Genomic DNA, 23,968 nt, shown 5'->3' with positions numbered 1-23,968 from the left:
ATTTAAAAATATACCAACTTAATACTGCAAAAATACTAAAAATATACCAAAGGCTACATTTGGTATATGGATATATCACTACATTTTGAATACAAGCAAAAGAGTGCGGTTTTAATTTAAAAATATACCAACTTAATACTGCAAAAATACTAAAAAATATGCCAAATGCAGTATACATTTGGATATATCACTACATTTAAAATATACTACTCATGATATAATAATATACCAGATTTACTGCCAAAGCTACAAAGACCCGTAGTAAATAGGCGTAATTTGCACATACAAAAGTATTTCTGAAAATTCGTATAAACTTTTTTATCCGATTCTCAGGAATCACAAAGACTTAAGTTATTATTGCCTATGTATAACAAAATTCGCGACTTTAGCTTCTAAATTACTCTTGTTACTCGATGTATGAATTGCGGAGGCGGAAGTGGGCGTGGTAAAAATATATACTTGACCTGCGTGCAAACAGATCAAATGCTGTCGAAAAGTATTTATAGCTCTATCTCTTATAGTCTCTGAGATCTAGGTGTTCAAACGTACGGACGGACGGACGGACGGACAGACGGACATGTCTATATTGTCTCGCTGATAAAGAATATGTATACTTTATGGGCCGGCGATGACTTTTTTTTCCTGTTACATACATTTCCTGCCAGCACAAACTTAATAATAAGGAAGAGCATTCAAGTGTCGTACACTCAACAAAAAAAAAAGGAAGGGAATATATGCTGGCGGCTTTTGTGGCCTGTTCAGGCGGCATTAAGCGTGCCGAACCGGCCTGCTTAACGTTCGAATGGAACGCGAAATGCTAAAAACTTAAAAATAATTTACAATTTATATGAGAGAGCAAGTGAAGTGAGAGAGAGGGTGAGAGAGAGAGAGAGAAGAATCTCAGGATCGTTACGATCCTTTCACTGTTGCACAGCGAATGTCTATTGCATCAACAAGGATTCGATAAGGTCGCCAGAGGAAGAAATACCTGATTAGAAGTGAAGTGAAGGAAAGGGAAATTGTTCTGACCATCTGGTTGACTCTTTGATTGAATACTATACTATATAGTATAGAATATATGCAATCTCTATGTGACAGTGTTGGAATCTCCCGCTGTTGAAGCTGCTGCAGTGCCAAGTGCTAAATGCTAAATGCAAACGCAGCATGCGCCACATGAGCTGTGATCTGATGTCCAGTTTGACACGGTTGGCATAGCGTGCAACCAGAGGATGTCATAAAAGGTCAACAACAAATGTTCAAATGGCAAATCCTGAAATGCTAAAAATCGTAAATAGATAAATGCTTTCAAAATGCTTTCGAGTAGCCTTCGTTAGCGTTGTCACAAGGTTGCGTTGCATAGAGAGAACGTTGCTCATAAAGGACAACGAGGCATTAGAAGTGTTAATAGAAAACTGCCTCCGGCGGGTCGAGGTGTCGAACCGTCGAGCAGCAGGAGCAGACCTTGAGTTTCCTTCAGTCTGCTGTCTGCTGCTGTCTTGGGTCTAATTTATAGCTAGACTGAAGAGACGGCGGCTATTAATGCATTAAACGTCTTCGTTGCCACTTTGGGGGCGAAAGGGAGAAAGGGAGTGACAGGCGAAGAAGAAGGAGCAGTGATCGTAGCCACACGACCGCAAAAACGCGAAGCCGAAATCCAAGTTAACCGGTTCACAGCGCGGCACGCGACAGCGAGCAGAGGGAGAGAGAGAAAGACAGACAGAGAGAGAGCGAAAGAGAGCAAAAAGTGAGAGAGTCGATCAAGCTGTAGGGCTGGCAATATAATCACAGGAGCAGCTGCAGCCAAGCTAAAAGATCACAGCGCCAACTGCAACTTCCACTCAAAACTACGAACTACGAAATGCAGCTCAAACTTTATGAATCAACTCAACTCAAACTGAAAATCAATTCCGAATTCAACTCCAACTTCAATTCAAATTCAAACTCCAACTTCAATTCCAACTCCAACTTCCTTTCCAGCTACAACTCAAATTAGAGTGAAAATCAGCAAGAAATTCACTGCAAACTGAACTCTGAAAACTGACTAAAAGAAACTCGATCTTAACTTCCACTCAAAATGAGTTTTACTCTACTTGCTCGCTCAGTTTGAAACTGAGAAAAAAGAACGTGCTCAGTACTCAATGTTCAGGTGCAGCTCAAAAGCAAGAGAGAGAACTTTGTAATGAGTGAAGAAGTCTGCAGAAACTGAATGAAGCACGAATATGTGAATAAGTGAAGAAAGATTCGACGTAATAACAACATTAAGAGCAATAAATATTGAGGACTGCAAATAATAGTTAAACAACTAATTTGAAATACTTGGTAAATACTTCAAATAATGAGTAGAAAATGTGTATTTCAGCATTAAATAAAAATAATATTAATTTCTATTCTAATAACAAATTTTTAAAGCACTAAGTTAAGAAATAATATCAATCTCAGTTATAATAAGTAATCATTCATTAAAGCATGTGAGTAAAGAAATAATATCAATCTCTATTAAAATAATAAATGATTAAAGCATTTGTGTAAAGAAATATGTTAATACCAACCTCAATTAAAATAATCTAATTTTAAAGCATGTGAGTAAAGAAATATTATTATCAATCTCTGTTATAATAATCATTCACTAAAGCATTAAGTATAAAAAATAATATCAGTCTATATCAAGTAATCAATTATTAAAGCATTTGAGTGAAGAAATAATATCAATCTCTATTACAAACACCTAAATATTAATGCCTTAATAACCAGAAGGATATTCGTTGTTATGGCTCATCTCTTTGCAATAAGGAATGTTATTCATTATTTGAATAAAATAATAATATTAATAATTTCCCAAGAAACGAATGTAGATTGATACCACTTATAGGCATGCCTTTTTTTCCTGATTTTGATAATGATTGTATAGACTAGAATTAAATAATGCAATAGAATCATATATAGTATGTTAGCTAGACTAACAAAGGTCTTCAGGCTATCCCATTATTGGAATATTTCCAGCAAATTTCCTAGTTCATTCTCAACAACAATGTTCAACTAACATAATCTCTCAATCTATCAACTTGCTTTCAAATTTGTTATTACAAGTTAAGTGTAATATAACATAAATACATAAATAAACTTAAATGTCAATATCTAATAATGCATCGAAAACTTGAATGTGAAAATTATTGTACAATAAGTGAAGGCATCAAAGAATAAATATAAAAAAGTAAAAAAAAAAATAAATTAAAAAAGCAAAGGCTTAAATAGCAAAGAGTTATATAAATATATTTACAAATGCTTATATATAATATTTTTGAATAAAACATCTTTGAAATCAAATGCCTCTACAATTATCGTATAATTATGAGAAGGCAAGCATTCTAGTATATTTAAAAGTAAATGTCTAAAATGAAATATAATAGCTAAAGCAAGGACAGTGTGAATTTTAGATAGAAATCAAAGAAATGAGCTAAGGACTTACAATTCAAGCAAGCCTGAGTGTGAGTGCAAATGCAATGTGAGCGAACTGAGCCAAAGAGAGAGATGCAGAGGGAGAGAGAGAGAGAGAGTGAGCTAATGAGTCGAGTGATTCAATGAGCTGAGTGAGCGAGTCAAACTGACTTGCTGATCCTTGAGTGATGCTGCCTTTTATTGTTGACTGCTGCTGCTGCTGTGGTCGCTGTTGTTGTTGTTGTTGTTGTTGTTGCTGGGTTTGCACCTTTTGGTCAGGTAGGCAGGTGAGATTTGAGAATCGAGCAGAGCCGAGAGATGCGCTGTTGCTGCTGTCGAAGGGGGCTGCAGCCCTATAAATAGAGAGCACGGCGCAGGGAAGGGCATCAGAACAGCGACAGCGTTCGCAGGGGCAACAACCACAAAAGTCGTCTCTACATTCTATATACTCTATACACTCTCTATACTCTACAACTAACTGTTTAACAATGGCATTGGGCAGCCACAAGCAACACTATCAGCATCAGCTGGCGCCATACACCAAGCCAAGCTATCATCATCAACATCATCATCAGCAGCAGCAGCAATCACATCAGCAACCACAACAGCAACAACATTTCGAACTTTCCGATGATTCGCTGGATGGCAGCGAGCAGCCATCGATGCTGGTTGGTGGCGCCTCCGTTGTGCGTCGCAATGCACGCGAACGCAACCGCGTCAAGCAGGTGAACAACGGCTTCAGCCAACTGCGCCAACACATTCCCGTTGCCATCATCGCTGATCTGAGCAACGGGCGACGAGGCATCGGACCCGGTGCCAACAAGAAGCTGAGCAAGGTGAGCACACTGAAGATGGCCGTGGAGTACATTCGACGTCTGCAGCGACTCATCGATGACAACGATCAGCAGCAGCAGCAGCAACAACAGCAGCAGCAGCAACAGCAGCAGCAACACTTGAGCTACCAGCAACAGTTGCAGCAACAGCAACATTTCTATGCGCTGCAACAGCAACTGCAACTGATTTCGCCCAGCGGCAGCTGCAGCTCCTCCACCTCTACCTCCACCTCCACCTCCACTTCATCCTCCGCCAGCAACTATTATGCCACGCCAGCAGCAACACAACTGAAGCAGGAGACAACAGCCAACAGCAGCTACGAAGATTATCGCAACAATTCGTGCAGCTCGGGCGCCGAGGATGATGACATCCTTGACTACATCTCACTCTGGCAGGACGATCTCTAGATCGTTGAAATAGCAGCCAACTTTCTGCTACAACTAGTCACACTGCCACGCCCACCATCGATAGCAACAACAACAACAACCACTGACGAAGTATTACCTCAGCAACCACAAAGTATTTTATTTATTTGCATTTTTTTTTTCAATGACTTTTGTACAAATTATTTATAAGTGAGAGAGAGAGAGAGAGAGAGCGCTGTTTTGTGCCTGTGTTTATATTTTTATATAGTTTATAAGACTTAGTTTAATATGGAAGACAATTTAGCATTTAAGCTCTTTTTTTTTCAAACAAACATGGAGGACATTAAACTGATAGCGATAGCTAAACACAATTTTCAAAAAAAGAATTTATAAATTTGGTTTTTGTTTGGGGCTGGGGAAGAATTTTAAAAGAATTCAAAAAAGAATTTCCAATTATTTGTTTAAAGTAAAGGTAAAGTAAAAGTAAAAGTAAAGGTAGACAAATTTGACTTTCATGAAAATGGTGCTAACATAATTTCATTTCATTGCAAAACAAATTTATAAATTTTCAAATGAATTTACTTTGAAAAATGCTAAAGATTTATATTTTCCGTTTTTTTCTTTGCTACTTTTGACATATAAAATTCTTTTTGAAGGAGTTTTTGTTGCATTTCAAACCTAATTTAAAAATTCTGAATGAATTTACATGCCTTGAAAACTAGCAAAGAGATTGAAACATTAAACCATGCTAATTATTTATATCTTTAGCTTATCAAAAATGTTTTCTTTACTACTTTCAACTTCTAGTCAGATTATTCGTTGCATTTCAAACCTATTTTATAAATTATAATTTAATTTACTTGCCTTGAATACTAGTAAATAGTGTAAATCTTAAAAAGTGCCAAAAATATTTATATCTTTTGAGTTTAGCCAGCGTTCTCTAATATTGAGTTTTTGTTCCATTGCAAAATTATTTCATAAATAACAAGTAAGAAAGAGAGACTGTGAGATACCCGCTACCCATTTTGAATAAAAGCAAAATATTTCGGTATATTTCAAAATATACCAAAAATACTAAAAATATACCAAATAGTATTTTTGTTATACCGATGACTAAGACAACTAAGACGCCTAGTAAGTAGGCGTTTTTGCCCATACAAAAGTATTTCTTTAATCACTTCCACAATTTTTATCTGATCGCAACCAAATTTTCAGGAATCATAACTACTACAGTAATTAATGTATATACCAAACTCTAGCTTTTAAATTAGGCTTGTTATTCGATTTTTTTGATTTTCGGGGGCGGAAGTGGGCGTGGCAAATTTTGAAACAACTTGATCTGCGTGCAAACATAACAAATGCTGGCGACAAAAAATTATAGCTCTATCTCTCATAGTCTCTGAGATCTAGGTGTTCATACGGACAGACGGACAGACGGACATGTCTAGATCGTCTCGGCTGTTGACGCTGATCAAGAATATATATACTTTATAGGGTCGGAGATGTCTCTTTCTACCTGTTACATACATTTCCTGCCGGCACAAAGTTATAATACCCTTCTACCCTATGGGTAGCGGGTATAAAAAATGCAACTGCATTCAAATATGATTTATTCATGTGTATTTTGAACTTATTACAATAATTTTCTTTTACTACGTTTACCTTTAAGCATTCATCCACGAATTAGTTTTTGTTGAACATTTAGATTTCACTTCAATACAATACAAATGAACACGAAAGAAAGCTACAGTCGAGTGTGTTCGACTATGAGATACCCGCTACCCATTTTAAATAAAAGTAAAAAGAGCGGTAATAATTTTAAAATACCACAAATACTAAAAGTATACCAAAGACTTGCATGGGTATATTGATCGAGTGTGCTCGAGAGATACCCTCTACTTATTTTGAATAAAATATACTGAATAATAACCACAAAAATAAAATATTGGTTTAGTACTAAATTCAAAATAAACCATAGAAAACAAAATATACTAGATTGCCAGCCAAAGCAACTAAGACATTTTTTCTTAAGTACCTTTAACAATTTTTATTCATAAATACTGATGATGTTATTGTGTGTACCAAATCTAGCTTCAAAATTGCAATTCCTGAGGACTATGATGGCATTAAGCAAATCGAAACAATGGCGTAGTTAAAATTGAAGTCAGATACCAAAAACCAATGAATATACTCACAAAATTAAATCCTCTTTTGTTGTCAATTTGAAAGTACATTTCCCGTTACATTCTTCTTTAGCTACTTGCAACAAATTTTTAGTGGCCGATGAGAAAATGCGTCTGGCAAAGTGAATTATGCAAACGATTTGCGATACATCACTTTTTGTATGTTATTTCCTTACTTGCTAAATTACTTGCTGCATTTTTGCATATGAAGCGCAAGTTAATCAATCGAATGAAGAATAAGGTTTTTATTTGTGCCCCGACCCATGAATGCCGACAATTCCAAAACGATCTCAATCGATCGATGCCTGCTGCTGTTTTATTGAACTAATTTTGAGAAATGTGCAAAATGTATGCAAAACACAATCTCAATTCGCGTATAACTAAATCAGCGGGCATTATAACGACGATGAAATACTCTTCGATAAACGGTCAAAGTTTTAACTATGCGACTTTCTTTACTTGTATTGGAATATAAACAATATGATGAGATTTTGGAAAAGTCTTAATGAAGTTTTCAATTACAAAAATAAATACTTTTAATTATCTATAAATCGGTTTTCAAAATTAATATCAACTATGTAATTTAATTAGAATAAAGTTACATTTTCAAGTGTTGCAATAATTGATATAATATGTCAGACTAAATTAATTTTAAAAGCATAGAAAACTGTTGTTGGTTGGAAGTTCATATATCACAAAAATTCACTTAGTTGTATGCTGAAAGTTGTCAATGCGAAACAGGTAATTAAAACGATGACAAAATAATAAAGGTTATATAAAAAATATGCTTATATAACCCAACATATTTTGCAATACAAAAAAAGTTACTTAAACGAAAGGCAAAATTGTAAAAGATTGATAGAAAACTCTATTTTTTAGTCCAAAAAATATGCCATAAAGAAACAGTTTATTTCTATGTTAATTATATGATGTTTTGTTTATTTCTTTTAACAGTCTATAATATGAATTTGACTTTTAAAGAAAAAAATCAATAAATTTGCTTCTTAGTAAACTAATTAACTACGCTTCCATAATGACAAGTTAATCATCTGTATATGCCAAGTTAAAGTAAGCAAAAAATAAGAAAAAAATCTGAACAACTTGCTGTGCATCGCCCCCAAAAACAACAAAGCGAGACAAAAGAGCAAAGCTAAAGTAAAGTAAAGTGCTGCTCCAAAAGGGAATTGTTGGGCTGCGTTTTTGTACTGGCTTTTGGGGCGACTCTGGAACGGAAGCCGGCGGCTGCATTGTGATTCGCGATGCTTTTTGCCCAGATAACAACGCAGAAGCAGAAGAAGAAGAAGATGAAGACGATGAAGAAACAGAAGAACGACAACAATTGCAGCCATGTCCTGTGCACTTCAGGATGTGCAGCAGATTCTAGACAGCCCCAGAAGAAGACTCCCACGCGCATTTCCGTTGTCTGTTTCACCTCTCTCTCTCTCTCTCTCTGTCTGTCTGTCTTGCTCTGTCTCTCAGAAGGCGGCTCATTAATAGATCAATGAATTGGCATACGCATTTCCGTCATTTTGAAATGGGGAGCAACTCGAACCCGAACTCCAACTCCAATTGCAACTTCAACTTGTTTCCAATTGCTTTGCACGTTGCAAGTTCTGGCCTTACTTTGTTTTTAGCCCCGTTACCCGCTAGGGTAGAAGGGTATTACAGCTTTGTGGATTCATCTACGATCCCAAACAGTATAAATATTCATAATCAACGAAAAAAAAGTGTGCAAGTTTAGCTTAAGAAATAATTTATATCGGATAGTGTTGGTGCTGCTAACATTTTGGTATATTTTCAACTCGTTGGTATATGTTCTTAACTCTCAATCTGGTATATTTTCAACCCTATGGTATATGGTCTTAACAAACAATCCGGTATATTTTCAACCCTATGGTATATGTTCTTAACTAACAATCTGGTATATTTTCAACTCGATGGTATATGTTCAAAGTGATAGTATATTTATATCAAATATAGTTTTTGGTATATTTCAGAACATAATAGTATATCAATATACCAAATAAAATTGTCTCTATGCTAATTTGGTATATTTTAGTAAGAATACTGAGTTACTTTTTAACGTAACAGTATATCGCACTGTATGGTATGTTTTGGTATGTGTCAGTATTTTTTTCAGTATAATAATGAGCTATATTTTAATAATTATACCACACTGCTCTTCAAGATAATTGATACATTGATATACTAAATAAAGTTTTCGGTATATTTCAGTATTTTTTTCAGTATGTAAATTAGATATAATATATTTCGACATACTTAATACATTTTTGTTATATTTGAGTATCTTTGCAGTATGTAAATTTGGTATATTTTTTTTTTTTTTTAAATACCGCACTGCTTCTTAAAGTAATATATTGATATACCAAATATAGTTTCCGGTATAATTAAGTATTTTTGCAGGTATCTCACAGTCGAGCACACTCGAATGTAACTTTATTACTTGTTTTGTTGTTTTGTTGTTGTTTTTGTGGGTCTGGCAAAACAATTCGCAACGCAGCCAGCAGCTAAAAGAAACGGTTTTGTTTTTGGGGCCGCATCTTCATGCCGCATTTATCGAATTATTATTTCCGGTTTGTGCCAGCATAATATATGCACAGAAAGAGACAGACAGTCAGAGAGAGAGAGAGAGAGAGAAGCCTTTGGTGGCGGTCGCATTGGGCGACATACGACAAAACTCGGCGACAGCAAACGGTGCAAAATCGAACGCTTTTTGTGTGAAGTTAATAATACGCGTTTGACATGATCAAAATGTGAAACGAAACCCCATCGATCGAGTTGCGTTGTGTTGTGTTGTTATGCAGAATGCCCCCAGGGCAAAGCAAAAGTATATTCATGTGCCCTGCAGCCGAGAGCAGAGAGTGAGAGAAGTTGCTGCCATTGGATCCGTCCAGACTCGAGGCGAAACTGAGGCCAACTCCTTTACATGCATTTGGAGTGTGTATGACGGAGTGTGGGAAGGGGACGGACGATGACGATGACGATGAGGAGTATACGCCGTATAAATTTATGATTTATTAAGGATGCTCTGATTACAACACGAGAGAGCTGCAAAAGCATCTTCTTCATCGTCTGCCAGAGACTGATGTCTCGTAAATAACACTCGCATAAACAACAACAACAACAGCAGCAAAAACATTGAATAAAAGCTGGGGCAAAACATTCACAGCACAGCAAAGCAGAGCAGAGCAAGTGAGTTATTTGTTTAACATGAAGACTGAACACGGTTTTTGACTCACAAATGTTGACAAAGAATAATGTAATTTATGTGACATTTTTGCCTGTCAACGCTGGCAGATTTCACCAACTACCAACTTGATATCGCAAAAGAGGGTTAGAGAGAGAGAGAGAGCGAGAGAGAGACAGAGAGAGAAGTCGAGAAGGGAGAAAGCCAAGGATATACAAAGTGTATGCGTTATTTAAAAAGAAAAATGAGCAATTGCTGACTTAATCAGAATAGAAACAGCAAAAAGAAATATAAATGCATAAAGAAAGCTATAGAGGATAAACAAAAAGGAAATAAAAACGAGGGCGATAAAAAGATCATAATATAAGGGTTAACAAACTTATCTTCAACTACAAGATTCGATCAAATGAAAAGCAAACTCTTTTATATGAGAAATGAGAAATAAAGCTACAGTCGAGTGTGCTCTATTGATTTTGTATACAAGCAAATTATTCTTAAAATATACCAAATTAATATACCGCAAAAATACTGAAATATACTGACAACTTTATTTGCTATATTTATATACTATACCTTAAAACACAGTGCGGTATTATTCTGAAAATATACCAAATAATATACCGCAAAAATACTAAAATATACTGACAACTTCATTTGGTATATATATACTGTATACTGTACCTTAAAACATAGTGCGGTATTATTCTGAAAATATACCAAATAATATACCACAAAAATACAAAAAATATACCACCAACTTTATTTGTTATATCTTTATACTATATACTATACTTTGAAACACAGTGCGGTATTATTCTGAAAATATACCAAATAATATACCACAAAATACTAAAAAATATACCGCCAACTTTATTTGTTATATCTTCATACTATATACTATACTTTGAAACACAGTGCGATATTATTCTGAAAGTGCACCAAATGAAATACCACAAAAATACTAAAAAAAAATATACCGCCAAATATTTTCGGTATATTTATATACTATACCTTGAAAGAGCAGTGTGGTATTATTCTACAAATATACGAAATGATATACCACAAAAATACTAAAGAAATATACCGTCAACTTTATTCGGTATATTTATATACTATACCTTGAAAGGCAGTGCGGTGTTACTCTAAAAATATACCAATAATGAACCACAAAAATACTAAAAAAATACCGCAACCTTGGTATATCGATATTGTATTATATTCAATATATACCACTGATTACAAAACATACCAAATTGTCACCCAAATCAACTAAGACAACTATACTTAAGTAAGAAATAATAAGTGAAGAATAATACAAATAAAGTATTTTTCAAGTGAACTCGCTCGGTAATCATCATAAGCGTAAAATAGACTGTGGGAAGTAGTTGAAAATAACAAAAGAATGAAACTATTGTCACCTCGACTGCGGTTGCAAGAACCCCTCATAAAAAGTGGGCAACAATTGAACGGCATCCTTAGATAGTTGAAGTAAGTAACAAGTGCAGCATTCGACGAAAACGATGAGATAAAAAGAGATATTGTCACCTGATTGCTGGATTGCCAATTGCAGTTATTGACACGCAAAAGTGGGCATTGCCAGTGCCAAACAATTGCGGCACAAACTATCAAGAATTCGTTCGTGCACTTGTTCCTCAGGTCAACGAGAATTTCATCCACTTGTTGTTGCTGGCTGTGATCGTAAATTAACCGCTTAGCTATTGTTACAATTTTCCTAAAATTTCCAATGAGCAGAACCATTAAAAAAAACGCCCACGAACTGGAGCAAGGATGGGAAAAAAGGACAATTGCGTGTTGCACGATCTCTTTCGATCTCGTTCGCATTGCGTGCCATCGATTGTTCGGGATTGTGAAGTTTTCATTAGCTAAGCTGATTAGAGCTGAGTAGAGACAGGTCGATGGGTTGATAGTCGTCGATTTCCAGCTGAAAAATCAACAATAGGAACTCACTTGATTCAATTGAATGGCGGGGAAAGCGGGATTAGTCGAGTGTGCCGCTGCTCATAAGTAATTGGATTGAATGCAGCTAAATTGGACAGTGACAATTACGCAATCTTCAATTTGCAGGGTCAGAAAAGATAGCTATTAGAAATGATCTATTATGAATTACATTTTAAGTACTTAAAGAGCTCATGATCATCGTAGGAGAATGGGAAAGGCAAAAAGATGAGTGAAAATCTTGCCTAGAATTTATCATTCTTATGTCATTGTATTTAATACATAATTGGCATAAATTTCAAGGAAAAGCATACAGAACAATTTAATGTTTTATAAATTTAAGTTGTCTAAGAAAAAAATATAAAATATTTTAGCTATGCTCCAAATTAAACTGGTGAGAAACCGATTTTGAATAAAAGCAATACAGTGCGGTATTATTCGTTAAATATACCAAATAATATACCGTAAAAATATTTAAAAAACGAAATAAACTATAGTCGGTATATTGACACTGGATCTATCATAAACTTCGATATCTAGAAAACTTTATACTTTGCCAATCTCAATACAAAATGCATAAATAATGAAGATAATAGCTGCATCTTATTTTAATTTTATCAACATTCAAAAAGTAAACTCGACTATTACAAATTTCTATCATACAACTTTGTTGCTTATGAATGCATCCGCAAAAAGTATTCTTTAAAAGTGCCTCAAGAAAAAGCTGCACTTTGGCTGTTGCTACCCCAAAAAAAAAAAAAAAATGCAAGATGTTGAATTTGACAAAGTTTTTTTGTGTTTTTGGCATTTAATTGCCGACAACGACAAATGTCTCAATTAGCTCGAGGCACTTTCTCTGCACATACACAAATGGGGCCAACGAAATTATTTAAATTAATTACACAAAGTGAGCAACGAATTCATCACAAAAATTCCACTTCTCCTTGGCTCTTCGCCGTTTTGTATTATTTTCCTTTAATTGTAGTCTTTTTGCCACAGAATTTAATTGCCACCAAAAAGAAAACACAGAAACAGCAACAGCAACAGAACAAAGTTGAGTTGAGTTCCATTTTGTTGCAGAATTGGTAGAATCAACTTCAAGTTGCAGAAGCTTGATGAACGAAAAAAATACTACAAATATATTAAATTGTTTATTTGGTATATCGATATACTACTACATTCAAAATACTCTGAAAAGTATACCAGATTTGACCCTATGGGTAAATGGTATAAATATTATGAATATGGAAACAAATTGTGATACAGCTAAGTTGAAGAATTGATTAAATTATTTACTAAATCAGCTTGCACTCAATTACAAATTGAAATTATTATCGCAAGACGGATTTGAAATAAAGAAGCTCGTATAAAATAAAAGTTCATTACTAAAAATAAATTTGAGAGAAATGAAATTTCCATCGAGGCGTTTTTTTGATAGTTGCGTGTTCGTCACAGAGTTTCATTTATTTCAAACTTTAGTTTTATATTCTTATAATGATATTTACAATATTTAATTGCCAAAACCCTCAAGCGAATTCCTTGCCTAGACAACTGCGAATGATTCATGTCATCAGTCCATCAATTTGGCATTGCAGCAGCAGCCTCACAACATTCCACATCCAGCATTGCACTATTGTGGAAATATCTTATATTGTGCATATGCTGCGTGACTGTTCCAATTAGTCGACTTTTAATGTTGGCGCAGCTACTTGCTGTTGTTGTTGTTATTGTTGTTGTTGTTGCCGGCGAATCTCTCGGTAATTCACTTTTGATTTCATATGCATTTCATCAAATTGCCGCTGCGCACGCGCATGCCAAAAACATCGCCTCAAGTCGCCTGGACAGTCCCAGACCTTGGTTGGATTTGAAAATTACTCGAAACCAAAAACAACAAACGAACAAAAAAAAAACCACCAAGTAAAACTGCTCAAGTTGTTGTGACACATGCGACACGAACAAATACCCTGTAATTGGTAATTCTCTCTGCACAATTTGAAGACGGTTCGCAGTATTTTAGAGGAGAAGTGGTAAAAATATATATAAATATAATATATAATATAAAAATATATATAAAATATATAATAACTAACTTTACAATTGAGTTCAGTTTCAATTTGTAACTACTATCTTTCTATGTCTACAAATATATAGAGAAAATTCAATTCGAAAATTTAAATGAAAAAAAGTATAATATATAAATCTATCAGAAAGCATAAATGAATATTTATAGCTTATGATAATAAGATTTCATGCGTTATAAGACAATCTAAACAACACAATAAACCAACAAATGTAATTCCAATGCATTTAAATTTAAAGCACTATTAGCACTATTTTTTTTTAGTTTTTTTTTCCAAATTTTTTTTATAGATTCTTTTTGAAAGCACATTCAAGATAAATTTCCTTACTCTAGCTTCTGCATTTCCCGAGTTCAGTCAGGCTGGCAACTGTTTTTATTTAACTTGCCTTTTATTATTCAATCTGTAAGTTATTTATATAAGCATTTACATTTATAGATTATTATTTTTCTGAAAATTTTATATTATATCGTTATATTTTTTTATGCAGTTATGTCAGTTATTAAAGACTTCTCTATATAATATATGTTAGATTAGTCGTCAGCACTTTTGTGCCAAATTTCAGAACTCTAAATCCCACAGATCCCAAGTTCATTGAGACTAGAAAATATTTCACACGTTTTTCTGCCGCTTGCCAACATACTTGTATTATTTATATTATTATATGGTTTTATTAGTATCAATATAAGCATTTACATTTATAGATTATTATTTTTCTGAAAATTTTATATTATATCATATTTATTTTGCACTTTCTGTTATTAAAGAATTCTTTATATAATGTGTATTATCTTAATCGTCAGTACAAAATTTCAGAATTCTAATTCCCACAGATACCGAGTTCAATTGGACTAGCAAAGATATTATTAATTTTTTCCCGCCGTTTGCCAACTTGCTTGTATTTTATATTATTATTATATGGTAGTAAGTAAGTATCAGTTCTTTTCACATATCCCACATGATATAGTCTTTGAATCTAGTTCTCTTTACAGAGCATCAAAATGTCGAATAGATTGACTATTGCTAAACTGGTTGTTCGTTGACTTCGTACGCCAGTGGCTGCCAATTTAATGTAGTGCACAATTCGAATCTGAATTCAAAACTGAAAAACAAAAAAAAAAAAGTATTTCAAGTCATGATCCGAGTTGCGTCTGAAAGCTGAGAGCTCAACGCTCAGAGCTCTATTCCCATTAAGCTTTTGCCATTCTCCACAATATTGCCACAATCTGTGGCAGCCACAGCAACGGTTGTCATTGCCGCGCGTCATGCGGCTCACTTCAAATGGGCGACGCGCGCGCGACTCACCAAAAAAAAAAGCGAAAAAAAGCGAAAAAAAAACTTGGCAAAAATTGCAATCTTTTTGAAATTTATGATGAAAAAATGAACACTGTCGCTTTTTTGAACATTTTAATTATACAGCAGGGACAGAGACAGCGACTGAGATAGAGATGGAGAGACAGAGAGAGGGAGAGAGAGAGAGAGATGAGAGACGGCGCCCAGGTTTCCAGTTGTGAATTCGGGAACCGGTAGCCAAAAACAAGTAAGAAAGCTACAGCCGAGTGTACTCAACTGTGAGATACCCATTTTAAATAAAAGCAATATATTTTGCGGTATTATTCTCAAAATATACCAAATATACTGCAAAAATACTAAAAATATACCAAATGACATATGTGGTATATCGCTGTAGTACCGCATTCCAAATATACCTTAGACGGCACAATGTGCCAGATTGTCAGCCAAAGCAACTCAGACCCCTAGTAGGTAAGCGTTTTTGCCCATACAAAAGTCTTTCTTTAATAACTTCCACAATTTTTATCTGATCGCAACCAAATCAGGAATCATAACTACTATAGTAATTATTGTATATACCAAAATTGGGAACTCTAGCTTTAAAATTACGCTTGTGATTCGATTTTTTTTGATTTGCGGGGGCGGAAGTGGGCGTGGCAAAAATTTGAAACAAACTTGATCTGCGTGCAAACATAACAAATGCTGTCGAAAAAAATTATACTTCTATCTCTTATAGTCTCTGAGATCCAGTGTTTCATACGGACGGACGGACAGACGGACAGACGGACATGGCTATATCGTCTCCTCTGTTGATGCTGATCAAGAATATATATACTTTATAGGGTCGGAGATGCCTCCTTCTACCTGTTACATACATTTCCTGCCGGCACAAAGTTATAATACCCTTCTACCCTATGGGTAGCGGGTATAAAAAAACAAGAGAAGACAGCGATCTCTCGTAGTAGACTCGAATTTTTTTTTTGCGAATTTTATTTTGTTGCGGGCATTTGTCGAGTAATTAATAAATTCGCAACGCTGCCACAGGATATTTGCATAAGAAATTATGGCAATGAAATGTTATGATTGCATCGAATGACAGACGACTTTAACTTCGGATGTGGATGTGGATGTGGATGCGGAGGCAAGGTCAGAAGCAAAGACTAGGAGAGACAATTATTCGGCTCATGGCTTTGATGCCATGATGCGCTTCCGTTGAAACTCATTGCATAAGCAACGTCCAGTTGCAAACTCACCAGCTGTGCAACATTTATGCAGATCATTTCACGGCTTCGCTTTGACAATCGGCAAGTAAATTCACCGTGGGCCAAAACATCGGTCCAAAGCAGCGTGTGGCGAATGTCCGAGAAACCGAGAACCGAGAAACCAAAGAACAACTATTATCCTTTCTCCAAGGATGTGCACGTGGCCTGCAAACTGAGAATCAGGCGGCCCATTGTCCGCTTGACAATTGACAATGACAATTGTTAATAATGAAAAGTAGTCGGCGTAAATTGCATAAGGCTCTTCTCTAGCTCTTCTCTAGCTCTGCTCTTCATTCTTTTCACATTTTTGGTAGGCGTTTGTAAGCCTCTTCAGAGGTTGCGCCCAAAAATGTGTTTCTAATTGCGAGTCCGGCTTGCCATTGTTCTTCCGCTCTCCCTCTCTCTCTCACTCATTCCTTCTCTCTCTCTCTCTCTCTCTCCGAGTTGACACGCGGCAGGAGCAGAAGCCACAGTCTTGTCAGCAAGCCATAGGAAATGGAAACCTTTCAACTTTGGCGCGCATCTTACGACGAAGTCAGTGGGTGACCCGCAATACAATATCCATTTAGCATTCATTGTTGGCCAGAGATTCGCCTTCTAATGAATGCCAACTTCTATGTTTTCCGATTTCCAAAATGCTGAGACAGAGAGAGAGAGAACGTGTCCAACAAACATCCACTTGATGGATCACAACTAACTAATGATCGTTGCAACACTTTAAGTTCAAGTGGCATTCGAAGTTGTTACAAAACATGCTTCGCAAAACTAAATAATTAATCAATAAACCAGCAAACTATTTGAAGCAGCTAAATAAGAAATTTGTTCATCATTTATATGCTTAGAAATATACAAAACTTAATCAGAATATCGAAATGTTATTATTATTATTAGATAACCAGATTTTAACTATTAAAAAACATTTTAAAAAGTAATTCTTCTTTTATTTTACTGTTGCTTTTAATAACTTAAATACTTGAATCATATGTAACAAAAAAAAAGAATATAACTTAAATATTCGCAATCGAATTTATTCTTTTTTGGTACAAAATATTTTTGTTTTGTTTAAAAAATATCACCACACAAATCTAACAAATTCTATAATTAAACAAATTAGAAGCAAACATATCTAAAAGCAATTCTTTTTTGATAAACAAATTCCATATTGCTGCTGTTTTCAAAAATGAACTTTAATCATATGATAGAAAGGATATACTAATTTATTATCTTTGTATAAAATTTGGGTTAATAAAGAATTAAAGTTCAAAATGCAATGTAAATACAACATATTAGAAAGTAATTGATTCTTGCGAATCAAATTTTATTTGCTGACCTATTTCAAGGACTTCAATTATAGAAGTTGCTAGAATTCTTTTTGTACCTTCATTTTAATATATAATATAAACATATAGCTTTATAATAAAATCATCAAATAACGTGAATTTCTTGCTATATTTTTTGCCTTGCATTTCACTTCTCGTCTCGCATTGATTTGGCTACATTTGTAAAGGCAAATGTTGTATAGTTTATTACCTTTGCTTCCTCTTTTGATATGTCTATCTCTCTCGTTCTCTCTCTCTGTTTCGCTCTCTTTTCTGCTCTTCCTGTGATCTATAGCGTGCGTGTGAATCTATTAAGTGGCAGCCGCCTTTTTTTTCATTTTTGGCTACAATCGAACGTCGATCGTTGAGCTGAACACGAAATTCAATTAAGCAAATCGAACGAACGCATCGGAATCAATTTTTGGCTGCTGCGCATTTCTAGGAAAACTACAACCAACAACAACAACAACAACAACAAGAGAATAATGATAATAATGCTGCGTATGCCAAGCACCTGTGTGAAAACGGAAAAAAATTAAATGAAATTCTGTTGCAGGCACGTCGAGGGAGGAAGTGCCAAAAAAGGGTTTTCGATTTTGATCTGCTCGGTTCGGTTTTGTTTTTGGTTTTGTTGTTATGCTGATGAGCTGTTGATCGCTGGGCGTGGCCAGCAGGCGGGGGCGTTGAAATCAATTTTGTGAGTCAGCCACTGCCAAATGGTTATTCATGAATACACTCATCCACACTCACTCACTCACTCAGTCGATCGATCGATCGAAAATCTGTTTGATTTTGATGTGGGTAAGGAAATCGAATGTGTGATCTGCACTCTGCGATCTTTTCGCTACGCATACGATATATGCTTAGCTGTAAAACGTAGATCAAAATCCGCTAAAGCGGTTTCCTTTCTGTTTGTTTGTTTGTTTGTTTGTGTCTGTGTGGGAAGGGAAATATCGCTGTTGCTTTTAGCGGTTTTTGCTTTTCCGGTTTCCGCAAAGGCTTATGCAAATATTTGCCCAGCAAAATTCCATTCTCTCCATTTCTCTCTCTATCTCTCACATTTCTATTTTCTATCTCAGTTCACATCCTGCCATTTCAATTTGGGCTAACGATTAATGGTCATTTGATGGGAGCGTGAAAGCCGTTGCGATTCGTTGCAGCGGCGTGAGAAGCAAAGCAAAGCAAAGCAACGCAATTTGAAGAGAGAGATCCTTCGAAGATCATTAGTGGAAAGTGGAAAGTGGGGCGTGTTGTGGCCCATCAACAATAGATCGTTACACAAATTCACCTTGGATAGATCAAAAGCAAGCCGCTGCACCTGATCCGCGGCAACCAACGAACCAACAGCACACAAAAGGTGTTAAATGGGGCGTACTAATGAGATCAGTGCACAGGACAATGCCAGGATACTAGAACGATTAGCGACCGATTTATGACACAATGCACAGCGCAACCGTGAACACAATGCAATACAGCAATGATTATGCTTATATGGGGGCAAAGAACAAATGCAACAATTGTTTAACAAGGATCTCTTTATGAACTCTCTCTCTTTCTCTCATTCTCTCTCTCTTTCTGTGGCAAGGACTCACGCTCATGTTACAGATCACATGGCGAGATCGCTAACAATGCCGCGTCTTTATTATATTAGCTTGAATAATGACTTAATATCCAACAGTTGACTTATTTCACAAGCTGTGAAAGAGGTTTAAATTGTCTCGGGAGAAATTGCTGAGAAGAAGGTGAGAAAATTTATAAATAAAAAGAGTAATGCCAGTGAAGTTCAAGGGAGAACAAGAAATGGAGATATAATTTTAAAGCATTATTGACAAAAGATAATAAGACTATAATAACAATAAGAAATGTTCTCTTTGTGATTATCCTAACTCAAATTTCTGGTTAAAAATGAATCTAATGATAATTATTATTATTTGTTTATTATATTATATTAAATCTAGTATCTAATACTAACGTCATTCGATTTGAATGACAATTAAAATTGTTAAACCACAGCACAAAGGATATATTTGGTATATTGGCATAGTACCAAATTTAAAATACGTATATACCAGACAGTCAAAATATATCAGATTCTACATGTTAAAATATACCGAATTAATATTTATTTTATTAAAGTATATACCAGATGATATACTTGGTATTTTGCTAAAGTACTACAATCAAAATATAGTTAAAAATATACCAGATTGTCAAAATATACCATACTTGTTAAAATATACAAAATGAATATACCGCAAAAATATTACAAAACAACCAAAGGCTGTATTTGGTATATTGGCATAGTAACAAATTAAAAATATATACCAAAGATATTGGCATAGTACCAAATATATCAGATTCTACATGTTAAAATATACCAAATTAATACTATATACAGCAAAGCATTAAAATATATACCAGAGGATATACTTGGTATATTGCTAAAGTACTACATTCAAAATATAGTGCAAAATATACCAGATTCTACTTGTTAAAATGTACAAAATGAATATACCGCAAAAATATTACAAAACAACCAAAGGCTATATTTGGTATATTGGCATAGTAACAAATTAAAAATATATACCAAATATATTGGCATAGTACCAAATATATCAGATTCTACATGTTAAAATATACCAAATTAATACTATATACAGCAAAGCATTAAAATATATACCAGAGGATATACTTGGTATATTGCTAAAGTACTACATTCAAAATATAGTGCAAAATATACCAGATTGACAAAATATACCAGATTCTACTTGTTGAAATATACCAAATTAATACCATATACAGCAAAGCATTGAAATATATACCAGAGGATATACTTGGTATATTGCTAAAGTACTACATTCACAATATAGTGCAAAATATACCAGATTGTCAAAATATACCATACTTGTTAAAATATACTAAGTGAATATACCGCAAAAATATTACAAAACAACCAAAGGCTGTATTTGGTATATTGATATAGAACGACATTCAAAAAATTTACCAAATAATTGGAAAATATACCAGATTGTCAAAATATACCAGATTCTGCCTGTTACATATATTTCTTGGAGGTTATATCCTTTGGATAACCGGTATAAAAAAATACAACCAATAGTATTAACATGAGATCAAAAAACCTTAACTAATCAGCAAACTCCATTCAATGTTAAATTGCAAAGAACTTGTTCTCCACTAAAATAGAAAGTGATCACGACATCGTCGAGTTAAATGTTTGAAAGGAAAAGGAAAAGACAGAAATTCTTGGCAAGACGCGATTCCCACCCAATGCGCAGATAGCACTTAAGGTCCCCAAAGAATTGAAAGTCGCTGATTTTGCTGTAGCTGAACTCAAGTTTAGCATGTCGAACTGCCAATCCGTTGAGGCAAGAGATGTTTCGCCACTTGTCAGGCAAATGTCTTGAGCTGCTTTGGAGCTGCTGCTGCTGCTGCTGATGCTGCTGATGCTGTCAAGAGTAATCGGATCTGTTCAGGATTAGTGTCGCTCACTACTCAATGTTGTAAGCCGCACGCATTTGGAGACATGCGATATGCAAAGTTGCAGAGTCGCAGAGTCGAACTTGAAATCGAAATCGAAGTGTATCACTCGATGTCCACACCACCCAAGCAGAGTAATGAAAAGCGAAGAGCAAGAGATGGGAGCAGGAGACAAGGGACAAGAAGAAGAAAGATTACAACCATTCTGACCATACTTTATATTCAAATAAGAGTTCAGTTTCAGGTTCAGCTAAATTAAAACACGTTTCCGCACACAGACGCAGAGCACACAGAAATGCAGCTAATAGTAAACCGAAAGCCAAACTCGAGCACAACTAACATAGTAGCTGCTATTCTAATGTCGCAGCTATCATCAACTGCTACTTTGTTTTGCATTTAACTGCAGAGTTTATGAAGCTGCGTAACGAAACTCAAAGTCGACTAATTAAGAAATGATAGCAAAGTTATCTCAATAGCATCAGCAATAATTAGTGCAAACATTTCTCTAGCTGCAGTCAACATCGATTCAACATGAATATTTTGAATGAAATAGTACATCGATCTACCAAATGTAGCATTCAGTATAATTTCTGTATTTTTTAGTATATCAATTTGGTATATTTCAAGTATAATAACGAAAGCTGTAAGTAAATAAATAACAAATAAGAAAGAAATAAATTGATATACTAAACATAGCAGTCAGTATATTTTTAGTATTTTTCAGTTGATTATTTTGGTATATTTTAAGAGTAATACCGCAAACTGTAAATAAAAATAAACACATAAGAAAGCCAAAGTCGACAGCGCTCTGCATTCATTAAAATATACCAACTTCATAAATATTTGGTATATTTGCAGTATATTTTAGTACATTAATTTTTATATATTTTAAGAAGACTCCGCAAATGGCAAATAAATGAAAACCTAATAAGAAATTTAAAGTCGACAGTGCTTGCATTCGTTTAAAATATACCAAATTCATATATATTCGGTATATTTGAAGTATTTTGCAGTATATTTAAGGAATAATACCACAAATTATATATAATTACATAGCAAGGTTAAAATTAACTAATTGTATATACCGAAAACTACTGAAATATACCAAACTGTATGCTTGGTATATCGATATACTAATATACTTTCGAAATATAACATGAAGACTATGAAAATGATTTCAAGCGCAGTCTCAGACATCTTGTTAATAAATACATAGCAAAGTTAAAGTGTACCAATTTCATACACCGAAAACTTCTGAAATATACCAAACTGTATGCTTGGTATATCGATATACTAATATACTTTCGAATATAATAATATATATATATAACATAGACTATGAAAATGATTTCAAACGTAGTCACAGTCTTCTTAGAAATAAATACATAGCACAGTTAAAGTATACCAATTTCATACACCGAGAACTACTGAAATATACCAAACTGTATGCTTGGTATATCGATATACTAATATACTTTCGAAATATAACATGAAGACTATGAAAATGATTTCAAACGTAGTCACAGACATCTTCTTGTAAATAAATACATAGCAAAGTTAAAGTATGCCAATTTCATACACCGAAAACTACTGAAATATACCAAACTGTATGCTTTGTATATCGATATACTAATATACTGTCGAAATATAACATAGACTATGAAAATGATTTCAAGCGCAGTCTCAGACATCTTGTTAATAAATACATAGCAAAGTTAAAGTATACCAATTTCATACACCGAAAACTACTGAAATATACCAAAATGTATGCTTGGTATATAAATATACTTTCGAAATTTAACCTAGACTATGAAAATGATTTCAAGCGTATGATTTCATGGTATATCGATATACTAATATACTTTCGAAATATAACATAGACTATGAAAATGATTTCAAGCGCAGTCTCAGACATCTTGTTAATAAATACATAGCAAAGTTAAAGTATGCCAATTTCATACACCGAGAACTATTGAAATATACCAAACTGTATGCTTGGTATATCGATATACTAATATACTTTCGAAATATAACATAGACTATGAAAATGATTTCAAGCGCAGTCTCAGACATCGTCTTCAGCATATGATCGCGAATAGAGTCATCATCAGTCTTCAACTTTAGCATCCATAACACTTTTTCAACATTCTCATTACTTTATCGACCTTTTTAAGTCGAGGTAGAAGCAACAGTTAGCAAACAGCAAACAGTGGCAGTCTGTGGGCAAAGCACTTGATCACGATCACTTGAGGTTTTTGCTGCGCTCATATCGAAGGCTTGAGGATTTGTGTTTCGTTTTTTTGTTTTTTGTTTCTTATGTGTTTTCGCCGAGTCAGCGAGGTGCGAGAACGTTTAACGCCCCGGCAATCGAGAGATTTTCCAGTGCAGTTTTTCATAGTTTCAATTTCAGTTTGCGCACACTGCGACTTCGCGTTAATTGGGCAATGTTTGTGCATGGCGACCGACGACCGACGATCGACGGCTGCAAGATTCGTTAGCACATTTGTGCGGTTGCATGGCGCGGCGCGGTAAGGATA

The 23,968-nt window shown here is 34.7% G+C and overlaps 1 protein-coding gene across 1 annotated transcript; it reads left to right on the top strand.

Annotated features, from left to right (window-relative positions):
- The first annotated feature begins 3,836 nt into the window (after positions 1 to 3,836).
- On the top strand, positions 3,837 to 4,995 carry LOC132796511 (achaete-scute complex protein T5). Its single transcript, XM_060807705.1, has one exon. The coding sequence runs from the start codon at positions 3,924 to 3,926 to the stop codon at positions 4,674 to 4,676; it is 753 nt and encodes a 250-aa protein (XP_060663688.1). The 5' UTR covers positions 3,837 to 3,923; the 3' UTR covers positions 4,677 to 4,995.
- The last annotated feature ends 18,973 nt before the right edge of the window (positions 4,996 to 23,968 follow it).

Source organism: Drosophila nasuta, chromosome X (assembly GCF_023558535.2).
Source record: "Drosophila nasuta strain 15112-1781.00 chromosome X, ASM2355853v1, whole genome shotgun sequence".
Lineage (NCBI taxonomy): Eukaryota > Metazoa > Arthropoda > Insecta > Diptera > Drosophilidae > Drosophila > Drosophila nasuta.
This window is presented reverse-complemented; position numbering and strand designations above follow the sequence as displayed.